The sequence below is a fragment of the Pholis gunnellus genome, assembly GCF_910591455.1.
Source record: "Pholis gunnellus genome assembly, chromosome: 4".
In the NCBI taxonomy this organism is placed as follows: Eukaryota; Metazoa; Chordata; class Actinopteri; order Perciformes; family Pholidae; genus Pholis; species Pholis gunnellus.
In genome coordinates, this window is record NC_136530.1 from 13786688 (window position 1) to 13812947 (window position 26260).

Genomic DNA, 26260 nt, shown 5'->3' on the forward strand with positions numbered 1-26260 from the left:
AGCACTTTTGGGAACAGGTACGTCGGAGAAGCATTACTGCCCACAGATGTTGCAGAAAAACTCCCCGCTGTGTCGCTACACTTGCAATAAAACATTTTCATGAGGGGGAAACACACCAGTCATACCTGAGCAGAGTCACACCTCTGAATATTATTTGTGTTTTAACAAACTTGAGAAATTATAGACCATGTTGATGAGACAGTGTTGACTGGTAGGCTGAAATTAATCTTGGCTTTGACCCAACCAGGTGAACAAAGTGATGGTTCTGTGATTTCATTTCCTCTTGTTGTTGAGGCTAAAACACTCTGTCCTCCTGTGTGAACGGCCTGTCTGGTCTGGGTTTTTTTTGTATGAGTAATCGTGCACATGTTGCACAACTGACAACTCGGAAAGTGCGTGTTTATGCTTCACATGGCTTTCAGACTGAAGTGAGAATTTTTGTTTGTGAAATTGGGTCTTTTCTTCTCCGTCACATTTTTTAAGTTGACAGGGCGGCTCTGTCGTCATCGCAGTACTTTACTGCTCTTCTGCAACTCCCAACGTTTTACAAAACTTCAGTCAGGGTATTAATAGTCATGAATCTAAAGGTGATTGTTCAAGTTCCCCAAATAATTTGTTGGAGTTTTTCCTGCCGTGTCATCCCTTGACATTATATATTGCTTTATATAAAGGGTGTTTACAAAACAGGAAGACAAAGCCTATGCAACAGCAAAATCAAAATGACGCCATATACAAAATAAGACTGTCGTTTTGGATTCATCACAACTGTATCATGTCGGAGGAGCAAGAGAAGATGTCCGCTTTAGTGATTGGCTAACGAATGGAAAGTTTTAAAATAGAGACATTTTTGATGATGAACAAAAAGCTGCTGCCTTTCGACTGAAGGTGCTGATGCTCACAAAAAGTGGGGAAGTAGCAATCTGACACTTCTTATTCTTTCTCTCCCTCAGGTCTTTGTAGTCTGTCAGCATACTCTTGTCCTCCTACCTTCACTTCCGCTACTTGTGCCTCACTGAACGCTTTGATACAAGAAAGAGTCCTCTTGTCTCCAGAACTGCAGCCGACCTTTCTCAGAACTCAGACCAACCACCTCCTCCTCCTCCTCCTCTTCCTCCTCCTTCCACTTCAAAACTATAACCTTCCAACCTCCAGCCTGCTGCTAGCTGCTTCACCACAGACACGGTTGGCAATCGCTCTTCCTGTGCAGAAGGGTTGACCAACCGACGTCCCCGGACCGGCCCCGGACTGGTGCTCCTTCAGTGGGGGAGGGAGGGGAAGGAAGGCCGCTGAATTTCGCGCCGCTTTCCCCGGAGATGAAGCTGCAGGCTGTCATGGAGAACCTGCACAGGCAGCAGAGGGCCAAGCTGCTGATGGAGCAGCAGCTACAGCAGCAAGTCGCCGCCCAACACACTCAGGTCCGCACAATTGTTGGAGGAGGGGATGAGCCGATGGGGAGCCCGGCCCCTGAGGCGGAGCAGGCCCAGATGGCAGCACTGGCAGCCATGCGTGCGGCGGCGGCCGGGCTGCAGAGGGTGTCGGACAGCCCCATGTCAGATCGCAGCAGCGGTGGCGAGGACGAAGGTGACGATGATGACAATGAAAACGGGGAGGAGCATTACAAGGACATGATGGGGTCAGATGAGGAGGAGCAAATGTGAGTACTGAATGTCTTGGTTCAATTTGCCCTGAAACATGTAATCTGTGCCAATGGCGCTCTTCCTTGACCTGTACAATATTCTGTTTTTAATACACACAGCAAGCGGAAATGGGACGAGGAAGACTTTGAAGGCGAGATGGAAGAAGATTTTGATGACGACCTGGCGGAGGAGGGTCTGCCAACGGGCCATGCCGCGGTGGCTCCCGGGAAGGGCATCCTCCTACTGCCCCACCGACAACTCCATCCCCACTCCCAGCTGCTGAAAGCCCGTCCGAGTGTCGACCAGGAGCCCCGCTTAGCCATCCTGCCTCCCCACGCAACGCACAGCCATCTAGGCGGGCAGGACCATGGAGACTGGACCTACGAAGAGCAGTTCAGACAAGTAAGATGCCGTCGTATTTCCTCATTTACCTCATGCTCTACTGCCTGGTGTGTTCATTTACAACTACATGTAAATGAACATTGCTACTGATACTAGATTCAGTCATGTCAATGTCTGCAGCTTCGCCTCTTGCGGTCAGGTTGTCACCGTGAAGAATCATATCAGCTAGATCCCTAAACAAGTCTGCTGCTGTAGCACGCTAAGGATCCAGATAAATCTAAAACGTTGGTTGTTGACCAATGAGTCACATCTGGCCTTCGCACCCCTCAGATCAGGTCACTTTCCAAGCTGAAGAAATCGGCCAGTGTAGGAAATTAAGACCAGCCAGATGTTGATGAACCCTACGCTGGGGCTTTTAAGTTTGTCTTTGCCACCTGACATTCTGGCACGGTCCATCTGTTAAAGGTTCTGGTCTAAAACTGGCAGAGCAGCTTAGTGCCTGGTGAGACTTGACATTTACTAATCACTGTGGCCTGAGAGTGAGATGACTGCTAGCTGAGGCAGAGAAGCTGAGGGCAGCGAGAGGGGAGAGGGGAGGGTAACAGATTTACCATGCTGGCGTTTACTGTAAACATGCTAGTGGGCTGGATATTATGAGGGAGGCCCCGGTGTAATAAGAAGGGCTGTTTACATGAAGGGATTTAAGTCTGTCAACAAGTTCAGATGGAGTGCTGCTGCTGATTAAAAAAAGACTGAGAGACAAGGGAACAGAGGAACAAAGTAAAATCAACTCACTGTTCACCACTGACGATAAAAAAACTAAAAACTTGTTCCATGATACCTAATTTCTTTACATTTTCTGCCATATTTGCCATCACATAGTTCATATTCATCTCATTTCTAAAAAATATTGATTCGTACAGTATAAAATGAGATGCAAATGCTATGTAAATGTATTGGAGATGGTAATAGTTAGTATCCATTATTTAATCAATTTATCAGTTAAACCCTTTCAATTATCCTTGTCTAAAAACTAAGGCTGCTAGACTGTGATTAAATGTGACATACTGTATAACCGAGCCTCCGTTTTATGCAAAACCAGCTGATACGACATAATGGAAACTATTATTATCATTCAAGCACTCCTGTAGCAATATTTCAAGCCATAAAACATCTTTAACTGTATGAGCAGTAGCTTGCTTTTGCATTTTACTAAACTCTTTTAGAAGAGGAAACTGGTTTAGGAATTGCCCAATCGCTAAGTCCTGCCCCTCGAACACAGACTGGCCAATCTTAGCGTAGCATTGGCCGGCTCTGACCAGGGGTCCGACAACTAACCGTACCTGCTCTATAAACTCTCAAGCAATCGTTTCAGATTTTCTTCATTTTCATGCTGGTTTTGTTGGATTTTGAGCTAGTCGTGGTTAAAGGCTGTGTTATAATGATACTCAATACCCGGAGAGGTTGGAAGGAGATATGCCTTTCTAAAATGTTTCTACGTAAAAACCTTTGGAGCTAACATTAGCAGAGTATGTTGCACACTACTAAAAAGTATACTGAATGTATACATATGCAGCTTTTGGTTTTTAATTATTGTAACAATGAATTAAGACCTACTCTGCTTTACAGGAACAGTGTTGTTCCTAAATTACATTATGTTCTGTCTAGATCACCAGGTGATGTGGTGGTTCCCTTTTACACTGTGATCTGTAGCTTTAGTTTCTATCTTTATCTTCTTAACCGTTTTTGCTGATGAATCAGTTTGACATCTAGGATATAGCCTTCAAACGAATATTGTAGACCCTTCTGTCTGCTTTCCTCTGAAATCGCTTTTTTGTTATCCCAAAAATTGGATGATATTTATCTAGGAAGTGCGGTTAGTGACAGTGTGGGCTCCACGGTAGCTTTGACAGCTGTGACGAAGTAGCGGTGGGACGCGGGACATAGAAATTTAGAAATTGACATTGATGCCTTCAGTATGTTGAAGGGAAACAACTTAAACCCAACCATGTGCTTCATTTTTAAACCTAACCATGTATTCTGTAATTAAAGGCCTGTTTTTTTGTAATTACACAGCGTATGGAATATAACTCCTCTAAAACCTACACTCTGCTTCTCTAAATAGTCCACCCCTCCCCCTGTAAAGCCATGCGGGAATAACTTGAATTGATACTCTCAACAGTTGGTGGTTTTCACATGTCAGGTAGGAACATTTTTATCATGACATGACAGTCAGTCGCTGACGGTTATATAATCAAGTCAGCCAGAATATTGGCTGTTAAGATAGTGTTACCCCATCCGAAGTTGATTGAAAACGATGTCACGCCCACACAATGTCAAACTCCTCCTACTAAAGTGGGACAAAGCAGAGGGGAAGATCAAGCTGCATGCTGTCATTTAAAACCTGCATGCTGACATATAGGGAACAAAGCAACAACGGTCACATCTCTCAACCGCAGTGCTGCTTATAGTGTATAATGTGGTGAATACAGGATTTTAGTCGTGCACGTTATTCACACAGGACTCATATGGCCCTTGGATGATTACTGTGATTAGTAATAATTGCAGCTTTAGTGATTATAATGCTCCGTGACTGTGCTGTGTAAAGCAAAAATGTCCGACCTGTTATGACGAAGACAGTCTTCCCCCTGATAATTCAAACCCCATGCAAATCAAACTGTTATATCAGCTTATATTTGGTTGGTGACATTTTTCATCTGCTTCTTCTTTTTCTTTTTTATCTGAAACCGCCATTTGTGGTTTCTTCTTGTCATGGGAAAGAAGACAGTTAAATCTACAGACCACAGTTTCTTAATGCATTTTCAGTACAAACTTGATCGGTGGAGGTTAAGAAATGCAAAATGTTGAAATTATATTGTAATGTCTGTAATAGTGGTGAGTCATAAAAGCCCAAAGCAAAATGTCATAACTTACTTTGGCTGCTCGCAAGCACATGTGCAGCTGGCTGAAACATCCCCAAAAAATGTAATATGGTGCAGCTATCAAGGTGAGGAAAACTCGAACCACTCGAACACAAAAAAACAATCATAATTGGAGCTTCAAAGAGTTAATTGCTATACCTGTCAAGCTCTCATAGGCTGAAACAGACTTATCATGTCACTATTGTTTAAAATGTCGTGCTACCTACCTTGCTCTTACACATTAATGTTGAGTATTCAGCTGTTACATGTTGAGGCAGAAGTGCAATAGAGAGTCAAGTCGAACTATGGACTCATACATGAACCTACGAGTCCATTTTTATCATAAAACTCTGACTACAGACAAATATTGTAGAAACAGCACCCCTTAACTACTGGATGAGGCCTCTGTGTTTTGTGCATGGGACACATCTGGTTGCAGGTGGGCTTTCCATCTCAGTCATAATTGTGTATCTCTTTTTTAATTACACACACAAAGGAAAATATTTTAAAGTATTAAGTACTTACATGTAAGTAAGTATTTTAAAGAGCGGACAAGAGATTGGTTATTCTTAAATTTAGCGTTCCATGCAGTTGCATATGAGCTGAATCTTTAAAATAAGTGTACCCTTTAACCAGTACTGATCATATCGTTTGTTCTTGTCTACATAACAAAATGGCATAAATGCAATACATCTTTTTTTCACTTTCGAAGATTATATCTCCAAGAATAATGGGAGAAAGTCAAGATCTCCCGCATTGTGAGCCCCCATAACTTACTCTAAGTCTCATGTGTTCTGGAGTTAAACACGTTTTGTAGGGCACACTGGGTGGGGAGGAAGGGGTTAAGGCTGTACAGTTTATTTTGGGCAGGTGGGTGGAGGCTGTTGGAATGTGCCTGAGGGAGGGTGATAATGTGGCCACCGGGAACCCAGATCCTCAGCAGAGACTCTGCGTGCCTCTATCAGTTGGCAGCAGTTGGAACTCTTCCAAACAAAGAACGGCCCTTTTCTCTGTTACGTTTAAAGTCATGTAATTTGTTAAATCACAATATCACATCATACGGTGTGATACAATGTGCATCACAGCTGTGGCGGTTCCTGACCCAGTCCAAGGTAAACATTTTCATACAAAGTGTAAGGAAAAAGATGGAGAAACCTTAAGAGAGGACATTCAAAACAGACTCCTCACATGTCACATGTAAATTGGAAAATAAGTTATAAAACTTAGTAGAAACACAAAATACAGCAACTGGATTGTAATCTAACAGCAGGTATTTAACTCATTTATATATAGTAAAGTGAATCTAATTTAAGTAAGTAAAAAAAGTCTGACAAGTGACTCCAATTAAATAATTCCAAGGTCCTTGAATATCACTTTTGCACACCTCTCTAGATCCAAGGTGCCATGTGGATGAGGAAGCATGCACATAAACCCCACATTTAGGTGTGTGTGTGTGTGTGTGTGTGTGTGTGTGTGTGTGTGTGTGTGTGTGTGTGTGTGTGTGTGTGTGTGTGTGTGTGTGTGTGTGTGTGTGTGTGTGTGTGTGTGTGTGTGTGTGTGTGTGTGTGTGTGTGTGTGTGTGTCCGTCCAAAATATATCAGCCAAGGCCCGACCTGCATTCCTGTTGGATCAGCCGGCTACCTTCCTCTCTCCCCACTCTCAGCTGAAAGGTCAGACTAAATCAAGCCTGCAGAGGAATTGATTAAAGGACGAGGATTCATACAGATATCAGCTTATGACAGCATATTTGGATTATTTTGTAATTGAAACCAATTTGTGCTGCTGGTGGTATGCCATTTCAGCCTCAGCAGAGTTATTTCAGTGATACCACTGCAACCCTTGAGCTCACCCCCATACCAACCTGTTCTCACTCCTAACTCTACAAATACTGACGCTTGTTCAGTGGCCATCTGCGTCTGATACCGATGCACTGAAGCACGCTATAACATCTTTATGAGACCTCCACTGTAAGGCCAACTGCGTCAATGTTAGACGGTCAGAGCAACTGTATAAAAGGGGTGAAAGTCCGCTATGGGCTTTGTGGGAGGGAGGGTTTGACCGGGGCAAACATACATGGGACTTTTACCCAGGAACCCCATGTGTAACCAAGCCAGCAAACAGATTTGGGTTTTATCCCATCCCCTAAGCCTAACCAAATAGTTGTGTTGCTTAATAAAGTTTTTGAAAAGACACTATTTGTGTTACAAGCAGAAACTGATATGCCTTCCCTGACCCGTCCAAAATGCTGTACATTGAGCTTCATCGTTTGAAGCTTAGGACCACTGACCAAGCATTATTATTTTACGAGTTGGAAGTGAGAAAGTGTTGTCCCTACATCTCTAACTTTAGATATCCATTTCAACAGCACTCTTTGCACTGCATTTTTCATTTTCTGGGTCACGTTTAATGATTAATAGATCTAGTGCTAGTGATATAAGTATGACATTTTGGTTTTAAAATCAATACTCTCCTGGTTTTTAAGTGATATGTGATTTGACAGAGAGCCCTTTTTAGCTCGGCTTAAAAAATAAACACTGACCAGAATGTAGACTAGATATGACTGACCAAAGTACCTCTAGTGTCTCACAATATATACTTCTAATATTTATGTTTCATAAATTATATCAACCTTGCACAACACCAAAACACTCAGTGAAGGGTCAGTTTACCCAATTTATAAAGATAAATCCCATTGAATTCCATCGTATTGGGGCAGCAGAAAAGAGATGGATACAAATTCTGAAGAGGCTTTAAATACACACTGTAATTGAGCACCATTAAGCAGCAATATTATATTTATTTTTCTTCATCTTGAGAAGAACTTTTTACCTTAGCTATGTTAGCTATGTTAGCTACGTGAGCTACACTAGCAACGTTTACCAGTGAGCCTCGACTTGTCCTGCTAATTCTTAACTAATAGCTTTCTTGATAAACGTGTCGTCTAGCTGCTGGACTCCCAACAATATGATTGTGAAAGATGAACAAATGAGGAAAGTCATGATTCATTTTGTGTAATACATTTCTTCCCTCTTTCCTCTGTTATTTGGCTCCTTCGTGTCTCCACAATATATTTGCCCCCTTTGATAAACAATATCGTCCTCAGGCCAGAATTTGTCCAAAGGCCCTGCAGAGCCTTTGAAGTCTCCTCTCCTGAGTCTCTGTCTGCTTTAAACACCAGCAGCTGGGCAGATGGAGCCCAGATGGACAGTAAAGTAGGGATGTCTTTAAAAATTCATGGCACTCACCATGATCAGGGCGAATGGAGGGGAGTTGGCATTAAACATTAAATTGCTCACACACACACACACACACACACACACACACACACACACACACACACACACACACACACATTGGGAGTGGGGGGAAGGGGCTGTTAGTGACAACAGGAAGTGTAGCTCGAATGAGAGCCAATTGGGAGCGACACTTACTGGGATTGCCCGTCAGGTTTCTGCTGATACAGCTGTCTGATAAGTGCTCGTCAGGTTTATATTCCTCTGTAGTTTCGTCCAGGCCTTTTGATCTGCCTGAGGGTTGTATGAAAAGGACGGACCATGTTGTTTTTGCATTTCATATGAACTTGTGCATTTTCACAGCTGTAGATTTGTTTATTCAAAAAGCTGAAAGCTGCTTTGAATTATAGAATTTAGATATATGCACTTTCTTAATGTCCCTTGTGTTGACACGTTGACAAAATCATGCAATGAATGATTTATTTTCCATTTATTTGACAGTTTGTTGTCCTCCATCCTCAAATCGACCTTTTTGCTGTTAATGAATTACTCACGTCAAACTATGTTTAGGAATTGTAATGCTTTGTCTTTGCACTACTTGGTAATAACTCAAGCAACATTTTACAAACTGTTTTTCTCCAATGCATTAACTGTAATCCATTATTTCAGAGTACATCTCAGCTCCATAGCAACAAACTATTTATTTCCCTGGAACAGGTTCTCTGAACTTAAGTATGCAGGGTTTCATTTATCAGCACTGGGGAGTTGTCATTAATTAATTATGTTGGGCCTGGATAAACCTCCGTGTGCAGTGATCCTGTGTTTAACAAAAGGAAAACAAGGTTAATGGGCCCTGTTCATGTCATGAGAACAAAAGGCCAAAAAACTAAGGTCGGGGCAGCATGAGAAGACCCCTGAAAGTCTTCCTGTTGAGTGGAGAGTCAACAGCACAGGGGGGGGGGGGGGGGGGGAGTAGGTGTGACTGAGGGAGCAGGGGAAAATAACAGTTGCATTGGGCTCTGAACAGCTGCCAAGTAGAGTGTGTAGTACATGCTCGTTTTGACTGTGAAGCTCTGCAGAGCATTATAATCATGTCCAGCGTGCAGCACATAGCTGATGTCAGAAACTGTGTACAGCCATGGGGATTCTAGAAATTGGCAAGCGCTCAATACAGAGGAGGAGAGGGGGGTTGGAGCAGGAATGTAAACAAAGATTGCGTAAAAGGCTAAGGCTAGCTCCTTCGTCCTGTCTTTTTCTTTGGCTGTCTTGTTATGTTGTATAGATCTTGTAATTTAGCACGCTCCTGGATTACTCGTGTGGTTACTCCCTCAAGCTTCCTCCTAACTTTAGTGTGTTCATGTAGAATGAGGAAATTATTATTTTGAGGCAGGGACACTTGCACAAATCCTTCACTGGCTTTGCCTCTATTGTGTGTGAATGTTAGTCTCAATCTTTCTCTCCTTTCTAAAGGAAATATGTGACTTCTTTCTTTCCCCCCTTTGTTCCTGCATAATGAACTCTGTACTGAAGCCTTTTGTCTTAATATAAGCTCAGAAAATATGTGCACTTAATGTCAACAAACAAGACTCAAGTGACATCTTTTCATACTGCGACCCGGAAGGCATTCATTTGAACAAAAGAAGTGCATGTGTGCTGTTGCCTTCAGATGCTTTTGAAAAGGTAGCGTGTGCTGAAAGCTTTCATTCCTGAAAGAATCAATTAAGAAATAGGTCAAGCACACATAAGGATACTTTGCTGCACGTTGTCAAGGTCTGTGCAATCAATCGCTCAAACGTTATGCAGAGCAGGGCACATTTTCTCACTTTTCCATCATCACATTTGTCTCCTGTGACAACACTAGCTGTCCTGTTTTGCCTGTATATGATAAAAGCTGAATTTCCTTAGTTGTGTGGGCATGGCTCTGTTCACGCTACAGACACAAATAGTGATTCTTTACGCCCATTTCCCACCAATATGGACTGATAATTGACCTTTTCCACTGCATATAGTTTGACGTGTCATAGGAAGAAAGCAACAGGCGTAACTAATGACATTGATAATGGCTGCATACTATTTAGATGTATAGCAATTTCAGGGCCCTGCTATGTGCATGCTGACTCTTTGACAATACTTAATAATTTAACTCGGGAATCAACTGCAACCATTAAGTGCAAATATTTTCTGAGCTTATATTAAGACAAAAGGCTTCAGTACAGAGTTCATTATGCAGGAACAAAGGTTTACTATAAAAAAAATGTCTATTATCTTAAAAAGACACAGATACACAGGGGAAATTGCTAATTTGACCTTTTAAAACAGATATATTGCATATTTAACTGTAACACAAGGAGTTTTGGTCATTTCTTAATGCCCCATTTTGATAATACTGTATCTCTTGTACATGCACAATGACGCACGTGCATGCATTTGATATGAAACGTAGTCCTGCTCATGCTGATTGTTTCACGCTATTTCACTGATCAACAGTTTGTGGCAAGAAATGTTGTAATGCACCAACAAAGGCAAAATAAAAGATTGAGATAGCAGGAAGGCCAAAGGTTCAGCAGAAGGTCTGTAACAGTGGAGAAGCCATTTTTTTTCCTGTTTGTATGCATACATGACAAGCCTGAGGTCAAACTGCAGCCCACCCACCTATTGATTTGGGCGGGCTCTGCCACGTGGCCACGACATCTCAGTCTCTGGTGAGCCGCGTGGGCAGATATCTTCCCTCCATGGGTCTGGGTGTGCGAGATATGTTTTTAAGGCCACTGTCAACCATTAAACTCCTTGCACCGCCCATCCATCACTCTGATTGACGGTGCAAGCACTCGACCATGTGTCTGCGCAGCAAGGTGCTCCATACTGAGGAGCAGCAGTGTAGCACAATGCCTGTTTTTAGCCTTCCTGGGCCAGATTAAGTTTCTCTTGCATGTCTTCATCCTGTTTGTATACAAGCAATGTGACAGACCTTTCTCTGAACCCTATCTGAAAGCAATCTATGTCTCCATCTTTCTGCTTTCAGACACAAAGCGCTATCACTGCATCTGCACTGGCGCTGAATAAATACCTTCAGCCTTCACGCTAAAGCACATTAGATTATTATCTAGGTCGTGATTTTCTGCCATTTTTAAGGGGGAGGCTCGTTTGGAGATACACGTCTTATGTAAAGATAATTGTGAGGGAAGTAACACTTTACCAGGAGTACCAAACAACTGACGCTGAGTGGGGTATCAGTTATTTGCTTGCTGTCTTTCAACACGCTGATTTATCATCTTAAATTGCTGTTACACCCACTTCCCCTCGTTCGGTCTGTTCAGCTTTGCCCTGCCCAGTTTGGGCATCCATCATCGCGATACTACTCATTAGCATTGCGGTTACAACAGATTGCTAACGGCTACATTCATCAAACTCTCGAGAGCCCTGGGAAAGCTGGCTCCTAGCTTCTGATTCTTATCCAAATTTACAAGCCACGGCAGCTGACAGGAGCAGGCAGGAATGGAGTGCAGCATGTTGCCATGGAATAGTTCTCATTCTGGTTTCATGTCCTGTCATCGTCAACTGCTTTTCACCTTTTTCTCATGTCAGCAGGGGATACTGTATATCCAATTATATTGGACACAAGCCACGCATAAAAATCCTCACTCACAACTCATCACACCATAAAGAAAGCACGTACTTGAAGGTCATTGAATTTCTGGCACATCATTGAATTTCCAGAAGTGTATTCTGGTACCAGGAAAGTCATGATGTCTGGAAATAAAAGGGAAACGCACACGTTAGTCGTTTGCAGCAAAACATGTTTTAAAACCTGATTGTTTCCGTCCAACTCGAGTGGAAACCAAACTGAGAATCTTCACTAACAAACCAGGATAGAGTTCATCTTGCAGATCATGGACATCTTGTGTTTTGTTCCACAGTTGACACATTATTTATTTTATGTATTCAGCAGCTCTGCCTATATCGTTGTTACCGTCTTATCTTTTTCTTTCATGTTTAGGGTAAATGTGACTGTCGCAGATAAGGTGAAGTCAGATGCAGTCAGTCACATCGTTGTTGTTTGTCTCAGCAGGCTGTTGGCTCCTCGTCCTCAGTCGATGGAGTTGATTTTACGAGGTCATCTGGTCAATTAGGATTATGATGTGTTTGATCCTGCCTTGATCAATAAAACACCGTTGTTTGCCTCTGCAATCAGACAACTCTATTGTTGCTGTTAAATGTGTGCGGGAGGGGGGAGGGGGGGAGTCCATTTATTTCAGTCATTGTAGTTTCTGCCACATTGGTGTCAGCTCGATTGGCTGACTGGATTAAAGTGTTTTCCCAAAGAATATTAGAAGCACAAGGAAGCAATTTAATTTGCTAGCTGACAAAAGAGGTGGTGGCTAATTTTCACTGTATTTGAACAGTTCAGCGGGCATACATTAGTTAATTACAATGTTTTTTCTAACCTTTGTAAGAAAAAAATACTCTGGTATTCTTTTTACGCTGTTAGTTATTTTTGTTGGAATATTTTGTGATGAAGAGCTTATTGGTTTTTTTGCCATGTGTCTATGTCTGTTTCAGTTTTGCTTGTCTGTCTTGTGGCTGCGTGACATTCATGTCCGTTGTCTGAGTATAGATCTCTTTCTTTCGGTATATTCTACAATTGATTTCTCCCTCTATGACTGAGTCTCAGGCTAAATGTCATTCCCAGAAAGAAGCCCTTTCCCTTCGATTACCTCCGTAACCTGGTTTCTCTGATTAGCCTGGTTACTTCAGTCCACGTAAACACACTGTTTGATTCTGAGGCGCTGATTTTAAGCATCAACACTCATTATTATCTAGTGAATAGCAGCGATAGCCAACATGACTTGAGAAAGAAAAGGCACTGAAGGCACAAACTCTTTCTACATGCGTCACAGCTCTGCTCACATTGTTTGATGAACAGGTCGTTCAAACAGCAGCAAAACTGAATCCCGAGCAACAAAGAAAAAGAAAAACAAGAACGTGGGTTGGTCACTTCAAGAATCTGATTCTTTTTGTATTTCGCTGTCAAGCCGAACAGATTAGGAAATCAGTGGCAGTGTTTTCTTAATATCTCGTTTCTCAGCCAGGCCCCATCTATTTAGAGGCTGGCTCGGTCCCTCAGTATCGCAGTAGAAGGACATGCAGACCGACTGTACAGCTTTTGATTTATTTTCTAAAAGTCTACAAAAGTAGTTTATTTGTATCATAAGGGATTTCAGCTCTCCAGTGGTCAGGCTTATCATGCTCATCAAAACCTCTAAATCAGTTATATTCAATAAAATAAAAAGCCAATACTACTACTACTACTACTACAATATGGCAGCTCTCCGCCTCTTTCCTGTGCTGCAGTAAACATGTTGTGTGTTTTGTAAATTGGTGTTACTTTGTCTTGTGACTTTGACCTGCATCTTTCGATGGAAAAAAAGCAATGTGACTGCAGCGTTTTGTGCCTAAAAGAGTAGAGCGATTCAGCAGAATCGTGGCTGTGTTAACTCCCTGCTTTTCTGTGATGAACATGAGTGTTGCCTTCATTGCAGTAAAATTGAATTAAGGGCTGACCCCGCTCACTGAAATTCCTTCTGTACACAGAAGAAACTGTGTTTTTACTGAAGCCAAACCTCGGTGAAACCAAAACCTGATGAACCTCTTTCACAAACCAGAATTTTAGCATCGACTTCATCTGGTATCCTGCTTTTTTCACCTATATGTCCACCTCCTAAACATAAGATTTAGTTTTACAAAGGTGCAGGATTAGATTGTGGGATTTAACTATATGCTACGACTCTATATTTTCTTTGTGGGAGTACGGAGGCCACGCCAAGCTGGTAGTTGTGTTTGCTTTGGTGCATTAATGACACATAAAAGGGCTTTGGCCTGGAACAATGCTGTGTTTGAATATGGCTGATCATGAGTTCATGAGCCGTATCAAGACCCCCCAATCCCTCTCCCTGCTAGCCATACACTCCCTTCCCCCTCACTTTATGATTACAAATTGGCTCTGTGATCTGTGAGACTCCACCACTCATCATTGCATCATTGTCTCTTTTTTTTAAGAGTTAACTTGATGTAATCCTCTCTTCTTGTTTAACACAAAGCAACCTTTCATACATGAGACAGTAGCTAACCATTCAAATCAGGTAAGACGACATGTCGAACATGTCGAACATAGGTTCATACTAATCTCTTTCATGGAACGAAACGACTCAACGACTAAGATTAATATGAAGTTGTGAAACTGGTCCTCCAGCTTTGGGTGAAAGGGGATTTAGTCTCAGCGTAAACCTGATTTCTTTTGAAAAATGTAAAGACTTTCATTAAATAATACAAATAGTATGCAAGGGATTAACCTCTCCGTACCCCTAAACGGCAGTCTATCAAAGTTTTATAATCACATTCAACAACTCAACTTTTTGCTTGTTCTGTAGCTCATTTAAGTTTTAAAAACCAACAATAGGGAATTAAACAACTATCACAAAGGAGTCTTTATCCCTGACTTCCGCACTGGCAACCACTGTATTAAATTGACGTAAAGGAATAAATTAAAATGCAGCTGAAGCTCGTGATATCAAGCTGATATATTATAGCAACTTGCATAATGAACACAGTATAAACAGTGTAGTTTGCAGGTTCATGGTTTGCTCCTTTTTATATTCATTTGGCTGTCAGAATATTAAAAACGCCTCTTAAAATATGACCTCAATGCTAAACATATATAAAAACATTATAGGCAGCATGAAAATATACTTTATGGCATTGAATATTGTACAGGTCTACCTAATGAAGTGGCCACTGAGTGTATTTTAATGTAATGTATTTGCATCAGCGTGCTTCGAGAAGCCAGTTCCCCCTGACAAGTGACATTCAAGACAACAGGATTTTGGTCAAATTAATTAATTTGAAGTCGTCCAACCCTAAAAGTTTCAATCATAACTTCTTTCTTTTTAAACTCTGACCAAGAGTGTGTTTGTAAGTGTGTGTGTGTGTGTGTGTGTGTGTGTGTGTGTGTGTGTGTGTGTGTGTGTGTGTGTCAGCTTCACCTCAAGGTGATTGGCAGGTGTAAAGGAGCATGTAGACGATACCCCGGTCTCCTATCAGTTTTGGTTTTCAGTTGCAAAGCCTCTATGTGCTATGTGACACTTGTGCCCCTGGCTCGCTAACTTCTATTTGCATTAAGGGTGAAGGGAGCCTCCCTCCCCTCCCCCTGTTGCTTGATGGCAACAGGCTGCTCTTTTGGTTACTGATTATTTGCAGTATAAAACCACTTTGTTTTCTGGCCTGTTTATAATTCATCTCCAGAAGAGCTGTCGCTGACCTTTTATGCTCAGCTGCGGTGGGAAATTGTCAGACAACAGTCCACCACGGAGTACATGTTCATGTGTGGCTGTGAAGTCGGACGACTTGTTACTTTGGCAGCCAACCAGACAGCATTTGCTTCACTTTCCACTGTTTGTCACCAGAACAAATTCTGTCTTTGATGCTAATTCTAAGTTTGCTACAACAAAATATCTGTATCATCTGTAATTGTGGCTCCATCATTGGTTTTAACGTGTGCAAAAGAAACTCTGCAGCTTATTAAACAATCTGGAAATTGGAAGTCTTCTAGTCAGCTCTGCTGTTTTAATGGGCTTTTTCTGTTGCAGGGGATTTGATGAAGGGGCGTTAACTGGCTCCCAGCATTACCAGTTGGCCCAGTTTCTAGTCGTTTATCTAGTTTCTTGTCGTTTATCTGAATAGCAGCGCTTTAATCCTATAGGGGCCCCTGCCCCTGTGCACATACTATAGGCATGAAAACCTAAATAAGTAAACAACACCCACCTCATCATGATAAAGTCCTTCTCGCTCCGTGTGTGTGTGTGTGTGTGTGTGTGTGTGTGTGTGTGTGTGTGTGTGTGTGTGTGTGTGTGTGTGTGTGTGTGTGTGTGTGTGTGTGTGTGTGTGTGTGTGTGTGTGTGTGTGTGTGTGTGTGTGTGTGTGTGTGTGTGTGTGTTATAATGTACATAAGGGTTCAGTACATGGAGCTGAAAGAGGGAAGAGATAATGAGAATGAGAGGGAAGCTGCTAGAAGAGTGACAAAGACAGAAAGAAAAACAAATGAAGGAAGAGAAAAAGATAATGAGGGGTGGCAGTGGTGGTAACGGTTGGACAGGATCCTGATTGGCTGCTTTCAGTCAACCAGGTGTCTCACTGTGATGATGTCATCTCTGCAGTCTCCAACCCCCAGACCCATAACAGCTACAGCTCTCCATAATGAATCTGGTCCATTACCAGCTGCTGTCCGAGACGCAGGTTGGCATGTTTTTAAACTGAATCTAGTGTATGAAGAGTGATGTGTACGTTTGCAGCCACTGGACAAACCCTGTTGAGAGATTTTTCCTAAACATGGTTTTCCTTCTTTTACATCATGCTGTTTGTTCCAGATGTTTTTCTCAGTCAGCCACACTAATCCAACTACTGATTTACGTCATTTGTAATGAAACAATATTTGGATGACACTGGTTCCACTACATGGCACGTCTGTCATCATCAGTTTGATTGCGGTTTGTGTGAAAATTGCAATACTGTCATGATTAGATAGAGGTGTAAACAGTACCTAAAGAAGGTAAGGTAATTAGAAACATTTAAAAGGCAATTTCCCATTTGAATTATTAATTTGATTAATTAAAGAGTATTGCAGTTCCTGTTTAAACATCACGTAGATTATTCTAGTACTATCTCAGTTATTTGATTGGCTGTGTCGGCTTTATTTATCAAGAGGGGAAGAGGCAGCTCTGTATCCCCGATACTGTCATTTACCCCAGTTTTTGCAGTTGAACCTTCCAAAGTAAGACAGAAGACAAAAACGGAAGGTAACAGCTGCGAGATATTAGATTATAGTCACATGTTCATCAATACCAAAGCAGGATACCGTGTCTATGTCCATGTTAACAGCGAATACTGAATGAGGCTTGAAACTGGATATGCATTAGTAAGGGGGATACTGTGAGCGTGTGTTAACACAGTTCACACTTCACTGTAGACTCTGAAGTGTGACAGCCCCTTCAGTTGGCAGGGAAACCATGAAACTAATCAACACGCTGCCGTGTCAACACTGTAGCGCTGCTGCTACACGTCCTTAAATTGCTTTGGAGGACCATGACAATCTCCAGCTTTGATAGTTCATTTAGTGTATTGTTGCTTACACTGATTGCTGGCGTCATCGTGGTTGAGCTGCGTCTTGTTCGTTCAGAAACACCTTTTTCATGCCATGTTACCACATCTGGAGCGACAGGGATCTGAATGTTAGTCCACTTGTTTCCATGTGACAGTGCTCCCACAATGCCACTAGGGAAATATTTGTTTGTGTGATCAGGACAGAGAGAAGGGGGGGGGGTGGAGAGCAAATAAAGCAACATGGGGGGATGGGAGTTTAGGGAGTAATTTCCAAGATTTATGGTGCAGCACTTCACAAAACGCATGCATCCTGTAATTACAGCCCCCCTTTGCCAGCAGGCCTGTACATTAGGCAGCATCCCCCCACCTCAACCCTCCTCGTTCCCCACTCCTCTGTTCCCCCTACCGACAAGACTATAAGATCTAATGGCAACTTGGTGTCACTAATGAGGGCTGAATGCCACAATGAGGGTCAGTTTGTTAGTGGCAAGAGGCCACTACTGTCACTAATCGTACCAGACTTCAGCTTGACGAGCCTTTCCTTCTCATTTCCGCTGGCTGGGAGCTTTAAAGCAAACGCAGAAATATTTTAGTAACTGACCACAGATTGTTGTTTTATTCAGCCTCACTTGTCGATGTGGTGGGAGAGTAGATTCAGCAAGTAAATCTGAATCAATGTCAAGTATCGGTCAAACGAGCATGCCGTTTCCTCTATCACACTGCTTGTTTTAGCGCACACAGACTTGTTCAATGGGGATTTTTATCAGTGATTCAGTCAATACATGTGACAGGAAATTCCTAAAATTTTAATAGAGCTGCAATAATAAGCCGATCAATCAGTTAGCTGATTGTCTGTCTGATAATGAATCCATTTTTATATTTTATTATTTTTATTATTTTTTAAGCAGAAATGTCAATTGTTTTCTGTTTCCAGATTCTACAGTGTGATGATTTTCTTCTTTGTTTCTGTTGTTTCGGTTTTGGGACAAAACAAGCTATTTGAAGACGTTGGAACAGTTTTTAGTTTTGGTCAGTTACACAGAACTCTTGTTTGGTCTGTAAAGTATCAGAAATGTGAAAAATGTCCATCTTATCTTCTCTCCTAAAGCCTAAGTGGAAATCTTTTGGTTGCTTGTTTTGTCCAACCAACAGTCCAAAAAACACAGACAACGTTGAGAAGCTGGGACCAGAACATATTTGTCCTAAATCAATTATGGAAACAGTTGCTGATTAGTTTTCTGTTGCTTCAGTTTTAGTATGTGATGGTTATTGGTGTAAGTTTGGTGCTGTGAGGTTCATGATTTCCTGTGATGTGATATGTAATGCTCTTCACTGGAATATACAACATGAGGGTTAGTTGTGACTTTGCCTGCTTGTTGTTGTGGTGTTGTTGTGTCTGTGTAGTCACAATGTGCTGCCTGTGTTTCGCAACTTGACATTGTCAATAACAGATTGTGAAACTCCATGACCTCACATAGATACTGTGTGATATGTAGATATAACTGTGGATGCCTCGAGTACGTTACTGAAGCTGCTCCTCTTGTTTACCCAACTAAGATAGAGCAACCGTTAGCATTAAGTGTGTGACACATAAATAGAAAGATGTCCCGCACGATTTTTCTCTATCACTCTGGCAAACTGGGCTGGGAAAACAACCACAGGCTTCAATGGCCTCACTGTACTCCCCCGAGTTGGCGCCCCTCTTTAACTGCCAACTTTCACCGAACGTTTCCAGAGCCCGGGGCCCCGCTAGCAGCTGGACCCACATCAGGTTCTCATCAAGCCAGACTGGTCCGCGGCATTTCTTTATGTTTCTCTCTCTCTGTCATCTCTTCTTATGATCAGAGGGAAACGGATTGGTTTCTCATGAAAATATATGACGGGATTGTCAATGCACCATTACTTATTCAGATTGATTATGTGACACCCTTGTATTCCTCTGCTTTGGTCTTCTAATGTCAGATCTCAAACATTTGTTGCATTTTATATGAAATCCTAAGTTGTTGCTTCATCTGTCTTCCTTCTCTTCCTCTCCACAGTTGTATGAACTGGATAGGGACCCAAAAAGAAAGGAATTTCTGGATGACCTCTTCAGCTTCATGCAAAAAAGAGGTATGTGTTTGTGTGTGTTTGTGTGTGTTTGTGTGTGTGTGTGTGTGTTTGTGTAAGTGTACTGCATCAGCAGACCACGTTTGCTCTAACTCATCAGAGTACACCTACATCCATTCAGTGTCTTAACTAGCCGTATTATATCTCCTCGCTTTATCTACAGTCAGTGTCATACTTAGACCGCTAATAGTTGGAGAGATGACCCCCCCGCCCCCTCTGACATATGACACAGCACCGTCTGCTCATCTTTCACTCACATGGGTGGGTTCTTTATTCAGTTTCGGAGACGATTGCTTTATGGTTGCGCAGCCACTCGTCGTTCCCGGGCTATAACTAGAAGGGACACAGCATATCAATGCCTGGGAATAGGTTGATTTACCTTTCCATCCTGCTGCTTATCCACACTAACACACACGTGTGCACACACACGCACACACACACACACACACACACACACACACACACACACTGCCTCAACCACCATGTAGGATCTGCACACTGGTGACACACACATCAGAACTGCAAACTGAGACAAAAAAAAAATATTTAGGAAATATTTGAAAGATTGTGTAATTTTGTATTTGCATGTATGGCTCATTTTAAATCTTCCTTCTCTCATAAATACCAAGCAGCCTTGTTAATTTGAGTTGAATTTATGGATGAAATAATCCGAACAGAGACTCCAGACGTGCTCACAAATGAACAAAACAATACAAAATGTTTACAGTGTCAGAGCCACCAGCAATGGGCGGATCGCCCAAGTCTGCTCTAAGAATCTGAGAGCTCCATCTGCAGGTCGTACCGATAACTGAGGCGTCGCTCCTTAATATGCAAATCTAGGATTGATCCTATCTCATGTCAAACGGGACCTGAAGATTGTGTTTGGCTTCAGTGTGTGTTTAAATGAATATATCTTGATAAAAAGAATAATGAAGGCTTTCATTTTCCTTGCTGGGAAAAGGACATTTGTCACAGATTAATAGTATTGGAAATATTGATTAGGTCTTTTCCCAAGGCATTTCTGTCTCATACTTGGTTTGTCATTAACTTGTCATCTCTAGTCTGAAGACAAGTAAACAGCTTTGTCAGGTTGAGTAACGTCAACCAGACAAATACTGGTTTGTATATTTCATGAGACACATTTAAACACTATAAATGTTTAAATGTTTTCTCTACTGAAAATCAAATGATCAAAATTAAAAGATCCATCACAATGAATTGACACACTCTCCTCCAGTACACCATGCTTCATTCCCCAAACATTTTCAGGTTTAATGCCTTTATTAGCGTGGCTTCTGAGCTTGTTTCCTTACCGATCTGCTCCTAGCTGTGTGTGTGTGTGTGTGTGTGTGTGTGTGTGTGTGTGTGTGTGTGTGTGTGTGTGTGTGTGTGTGTGTGTGTGTGTGTGTGTGTGTGTGTGTGTGTGTGTGTGTGTGTGTGTGTTGTCAAAGTAATCAAAAGATCCTCGAGCCTAGTTGTCTGTTGAAGGACAATGGTAGGTAAAGCAAATGTCAGATATGGTGGTGAGTAAACCATCATTATTCCTCAGCACCATTATGAGTCCTGATTAAATGTAATTGTTTGGTAAAATGATGAAAGCTCTTTTCAATCCAAAGGATTGACATGAAAAGAAGTCTCCTTCTATTACAGTGTTTTTTAATTAATATTTTTTTGTGTTGACTTTTCCCCTGTGTGCGTGTGTGCGTGTGTGTGTGTGTGTGTGTGTGTTATTACAGGAACCCCAGTGAATCGTATTCCCATTATGGCCAAGCAGGTCTTGGATCTGTACATGCTCTACAGGCTGGTGACAGAGAAGGGCGGCCTGGTGGAGGTCATCAACAAGAAACTTTGGAGGGAGATCACCAAGGGACTCAACCTGCCTACCTCAATCACCAGTGCAGCCTTCACCCTCCGCACACAGTCAGTACACACACACACACACACACACACAGAGTTGTAGCTGTAATGTTACTCGGTTACATTTGTGTTTGTCTGTGTTTGGATTCACACTGTTAGACTAGCCACACAGGCCTGTGAACAAAACACACAAGCAGCCATTTTAATTGACAGTTTTTCTTGCACAGAATAGAGATCAATAACACAACTAATTTGAGTTTTCTATACCTTAATTCAGCCACAACTGTCGAACCCATAATCCTATTGTTTTGCTCAGCGATTTCAAGCGTGTGGAGCTGCTGGCTATCAGATGTCAACAACCATTTTGTTCGACCAATTAACTCCTTTGTTTGAAGTAATTTCCTGCAGTTGGCTCAGGCTGCAGTACTCTCTCACTCCTAATTAGCTGCACCGCAGAGCCCTTCCCATGAGAATGAGACCGGCAGTTTTAAGATTCTTGTGCCATTATTTAGTTGATTCTTCTATTCTCAAGTTATTGTCCATCCCTCGAAATCGTCTTCAAGCCCAATCTGAGACAATTCTGATGACATCACTATAACATTACATTTATTGAGTTTATTAGAATGCAAAAAGTGCATTCAACCATGTCAGTACAACAACAAAAGTCATGCAAGTACATCAACTTCAGCCAATATGCTGAGCTGCTTCAAGCGCTACATTTAGAGACAACATGGAGAAAGAGATTTTTTTGTTTGTTTCTAACAGATCTGAACAGCTACGTTTTCAGTCTGCAATGTAAGATTAGCAGAGTTTGTGTTGTCCCGATGTCAATGGGGAGCTTGTTCCACCATTGTTCATCTTCGACAGCAAACAGTCGAGACTTTGCTTAGCGGTAGTCGGCCCCCTTCGTTATGAGGGAGTAGCAAGTCTATTGGCGGTAGCAGAGCGTAGTGGACGGGCTGGGGTGTATGGTTTGACCATGTTCTGGTTGAAGGACGGGCCAGAGATATGATTGGCAAGTACCAGTGTCCTGAACCGGATTCAAGCAGCCACTGGGAGCCAGTATATGGTGCGGAGGAGCACTCTTTATGATGAAAATATGTTTTAAAGCTTTGTATTTATTTACGTTTTAGGAAGTAGTTGACATTTTCAGCGGTAGATTAAATCTCAGGACATCCCTGTGAAACATAAAGTCATTGTATTCCTTTCAGATACATGAAGTACCTGTACCCATATGAATGTGACAAGAGGAGTCTGAGCAACCCCAACGAGCTCCAGGCAGCCATCGACAGTAATCGGCGGGAGGGCCGGCGACAGAGCTTTGGCAGTTCCCTCTTCACATACTCACCCAACGGGACGCCCACCATGCTCTCTTCGCCAAAGCTCTCCTCATCCAGTGTGGGCCTGATGGTGGGCACCAACGGGGCCTCGCTGACCCCCATCCACAAGATCAAGAAAGGTGAGCTTTACATATGATGCTGCACTCACATCACATGAGGTTAATTGTTGGAGTCAATCATTGAACACTTGGATGAAGAATCTGAATATTTAATAATTTACTGTCGTTTTTTTGGTTTTGTACTCATTTTGGGGTTTGAATCATTTTGCCTGTGCCATTTTTAATGAATATATCAATCCTTCATATGACTGGAGGTAGTTCCTCTGTGGAGTTAGGGTGTTACCAAATCCGTATATTTACTACCAGAAAGCAGACGTGTTGAATAGTAGTTTTTCAGTAGGAAACTCAACTGTTCATCTTTTCCATAGTAGAAATGGATTTGCTGTCCTCTCTGCTCTAAGATATCTTAGCAAGCAGTAACAAAGTATCTCAGACCAGCTGTTTTTCTGTCTGTGTGGTCACTGAGGAACATAATTTTTGTCTTGCCTGGATAACAGAGTTGTATTTGAGTGAAGTTCACCCATGTCTCTCTCTCTCTGTGGTGTCCTGCCAAAAGAGGATGGAGGCCACGCGCTGCAGGGGGTCAGTGTGGCTCGTCTGCAAGCGGGGGCCCTGGCGGGTCACTCGATGGCTTCTGTGCAGGCAGCAGCAGCTCAGGCAGCGATGGCGGCTCAGATGGCAGCTCTGGAGCAGCTGAGGGAGAAACTGGAGGCCGGCGAGCCACCAGAGAAGAAGATGGCGCTGCCGGCCGAGGAACACCACCGACTGCTGCAGAGAGCGCTGCAACACAACCTGCTGGCCATGACCGCTCAGTTACCCATGAATATCCGCATCAATAACCAAGGTACTGAACGCACAGTGGAGTTCCTGATTTATTCAGCTAAAACAGAACACGTTAGACAGTGAGTCTGTGCTCCCCTGTGGATATTCTTCCACTATCAAATCAACACAACACAGAAGTGTGAACCAGCTTTTTACATCTGCCGAGTCTCAAAGGGTCTAACTTTAGTGAGGTTTCTCAGACGGAAGAAGGTTAATTATCTCACCACATTGATGTAAAAAAAAGTAATTTCAAAATGCATGATCTGTAACTAATGTGTTGATAAAAGTAGATCTCCTCTTTGGTTTGACAGTATAATATATTTTTTGGTTCTCTGTTAAAGAAAGAGAGGCCATCTTTTTCCATCAGAGCAACAGTTTGTAGCAGATAGAAACAGGGTTATTTGGTTCAACAGACATCTATATATGCAAATCATTCACAAAATAATAATATTTTAAACCCTGGTGATTAATGACATGGCCTAAAGGTAACATGTGCGTGGATAACAGGGTGCTGCTTTGAGGAATTAAAAAATCCATACTCATGTATTTAGGATTACAATAATCAACCAGTACAAAGTATGATCTTCAGAGAGATCTACTTCTGAAGAAAAAATTACAAGAATCTGCAATAATGGAACAAAATGCATATCATTATTACCACATCACATCTTCTGTGGGCATCATTGTGAATATTCCATTTCATTGTTTCCCCCAGAATTTAAACAAGCTGGATTTCACACACTTTCCCTCTTCCTGGCAGTTAGTATCTCAAGACATTCTTGTCACAAACCACTGAACCCAACAGTGAGGAAGTAAACCTCAGCCGGCCTATATGTTGACCTGCTTAGCATATAGAAGCCGTATGCATACCTATACACAGTGTGTGTGTGTGTGTGTGTGTCTGAGCGGGGATTCCCTTCTGCCATCAGACACTTTGATCTTATAGAACAGTCTGTCTTGGTTGCTGTCTATCTGATTCAACATGCAAACTGTTTCTCAGTACTGATAATACAGGTGACTTCAGAGAAATGTTGAAGGTTTTTGCAAATTCCCACCCAACATTGTTTGTGTCGTGAGAAAGAGTATTGTGTTCTTAAATTGCTTCTTTGGTTCATAGAAATATCAGGCAGAAGTCGACTCTGGACTGGTGTTACAAAGACATCTTGTAGTCTTTATGCTGAATAGAAAACTACAGTTTTGTTAACACAGCTGTTCTTTGTGGTTTGTCTTCCTTATAGACAGCAGACAGGACTCGGCCCTGAACCTCACCACCAACGGCACAAGCAGCATCAGCATGTCAGTGGAGCTCAACGGAGTGGTGTACGCTGGTGAGTGTCGCCGTCATGTGACACAGGAAATCCATCTGATCACTTCTGTTCTTCCCTGGAAATATCCACTTTAATTTAATATACAAACAGGAACTCATTGAGTTGTTCAGCATTATTCTTTATCATTATTTCACATTTTCCTAGAGTAAGATAAGAAGACACTTTCATGTCTGTGTGTTATGCCCGGAGCTACAGTATCTAGCTTAGCATAAAGACTGAAAACAGGGGGAAACAGCTAGCCTTGTTTCATTTTAGCCTTGTAAAAAGAACAGTTTGTGGTTTTAGGGGGAGTGACACAATGTAACCAATTGGTGCTAGCTCTGTATCTGTACTTGTCCTTTAAGCTTTATTTTAAAATGGAGATGAAATTAAACAGGTTTACTTTGTATTCTAACCTTCGTTTGTGTGTATCTGGTTTCTTTCCTTTCCAGGTGTTCTGTTTGCTCAGGCAGCAGCAGGGTCGGCTTTGTCCGGTGCGGGATCGTCCGTCTCCAACAAGACGGTCAGCAGTCGTGTGGCTCCACAGCAGCAGCACACACCTACCTCAACCTCCAGCAATCAGTTGTCTTAACAAACCCACCGCCTTTCCCCTTTATTTTAGATTTTTTTTTTTTTTTATTTCCACGCTAAGCAAAGCCAAAAATCAACCTCATTTTCTACATAATCTATGCCAAAAAGAGAAGAACCATAAACTGTACAGAAAGACACAAACTGAAGCTCAGTTACACTATCTCAGGTTTTCTCTCACCAACTCACCTCTTTTGTTCTTCATAGCCAAAATGATTTCGGAAAAAAAAAGTCTCAAAAATAACATCTCAACTGAGAGCCAGTATATGCTAAACAAATATGTATGCACAACCTGTGAATTATTTATTTCTGCATAGATATACAGAACAAAAGAGAAGTTAATAACAAGGAAAGGCAATGCACTGTTTACACTCACAAACACAGCTACTGATTGACAGCAATGTTTTTTCCTCTAGGGGAGAGATTTTTTTTGTTTTATTTTACCTTTTCATTGTTATTATTGTTATTATCTTTACTGTGTTTTATCATTTAAATCTTTAATAATCCTCTCACTGCAGGAAAAATATATATATTTAGAATTCTATAAAAAAAAAAAAAAGAAAGTATGAATTTTCTCTATTTTTAATCAGAAAAGCTTTAAAGGTATATGTTGTTTCGTCAGGGCATATAACAATGTACCGTTGTGACCTCATTCTGTGTAAAACCGTAATCACATGGCAGCCATTTTGGATCTATTTTTGGAAGAGTCCGGTGCAGGTCTGCGCTCCTGTTTTGTACCGACATACACATCATATCAGTGCCACAGATTCTCCAGTGAAATGTAAAGCAACTGGTTTACAATCTGCAGGAATATTGGTTCATTTTTTCATACATTTGATCCATTATTTATTGCTACCAGAGTCTCGGTGATAGATTTAACTAGAATGCTACG

General features: G+C 41.9%; 1 protein-coding gene across 1 annotated transcript; it reads left to right on the plus strand.

Annotated features, from left to right (window-relative positions):
* Positions 1-1313: 1313 nt before the first annotated feature.
* arid3a (AT-rich interactive domain 3A) lies at positions 1314-25372 on the plus strand (the record flags this gene model as incomplete). Its single annotated transcript, XM_079158414.1, has 8 exons — positions 1314-1654; positions 1757-2039; positions 19326-19398; positions 21132-21315; positions 22464-22711; positions 23208-23495; positions 24712-24801; positions 25233-25372. The coding sequence occupies 8 exons, from the start codon at positions 1314-1316 to the stop codon at positions 25370-25372; spliced, it is 1647 nt and encodes a 548-aa protein (XP_079014540.1).
* Positions 25373-26260: the final 888 nt, after the last annotated feature.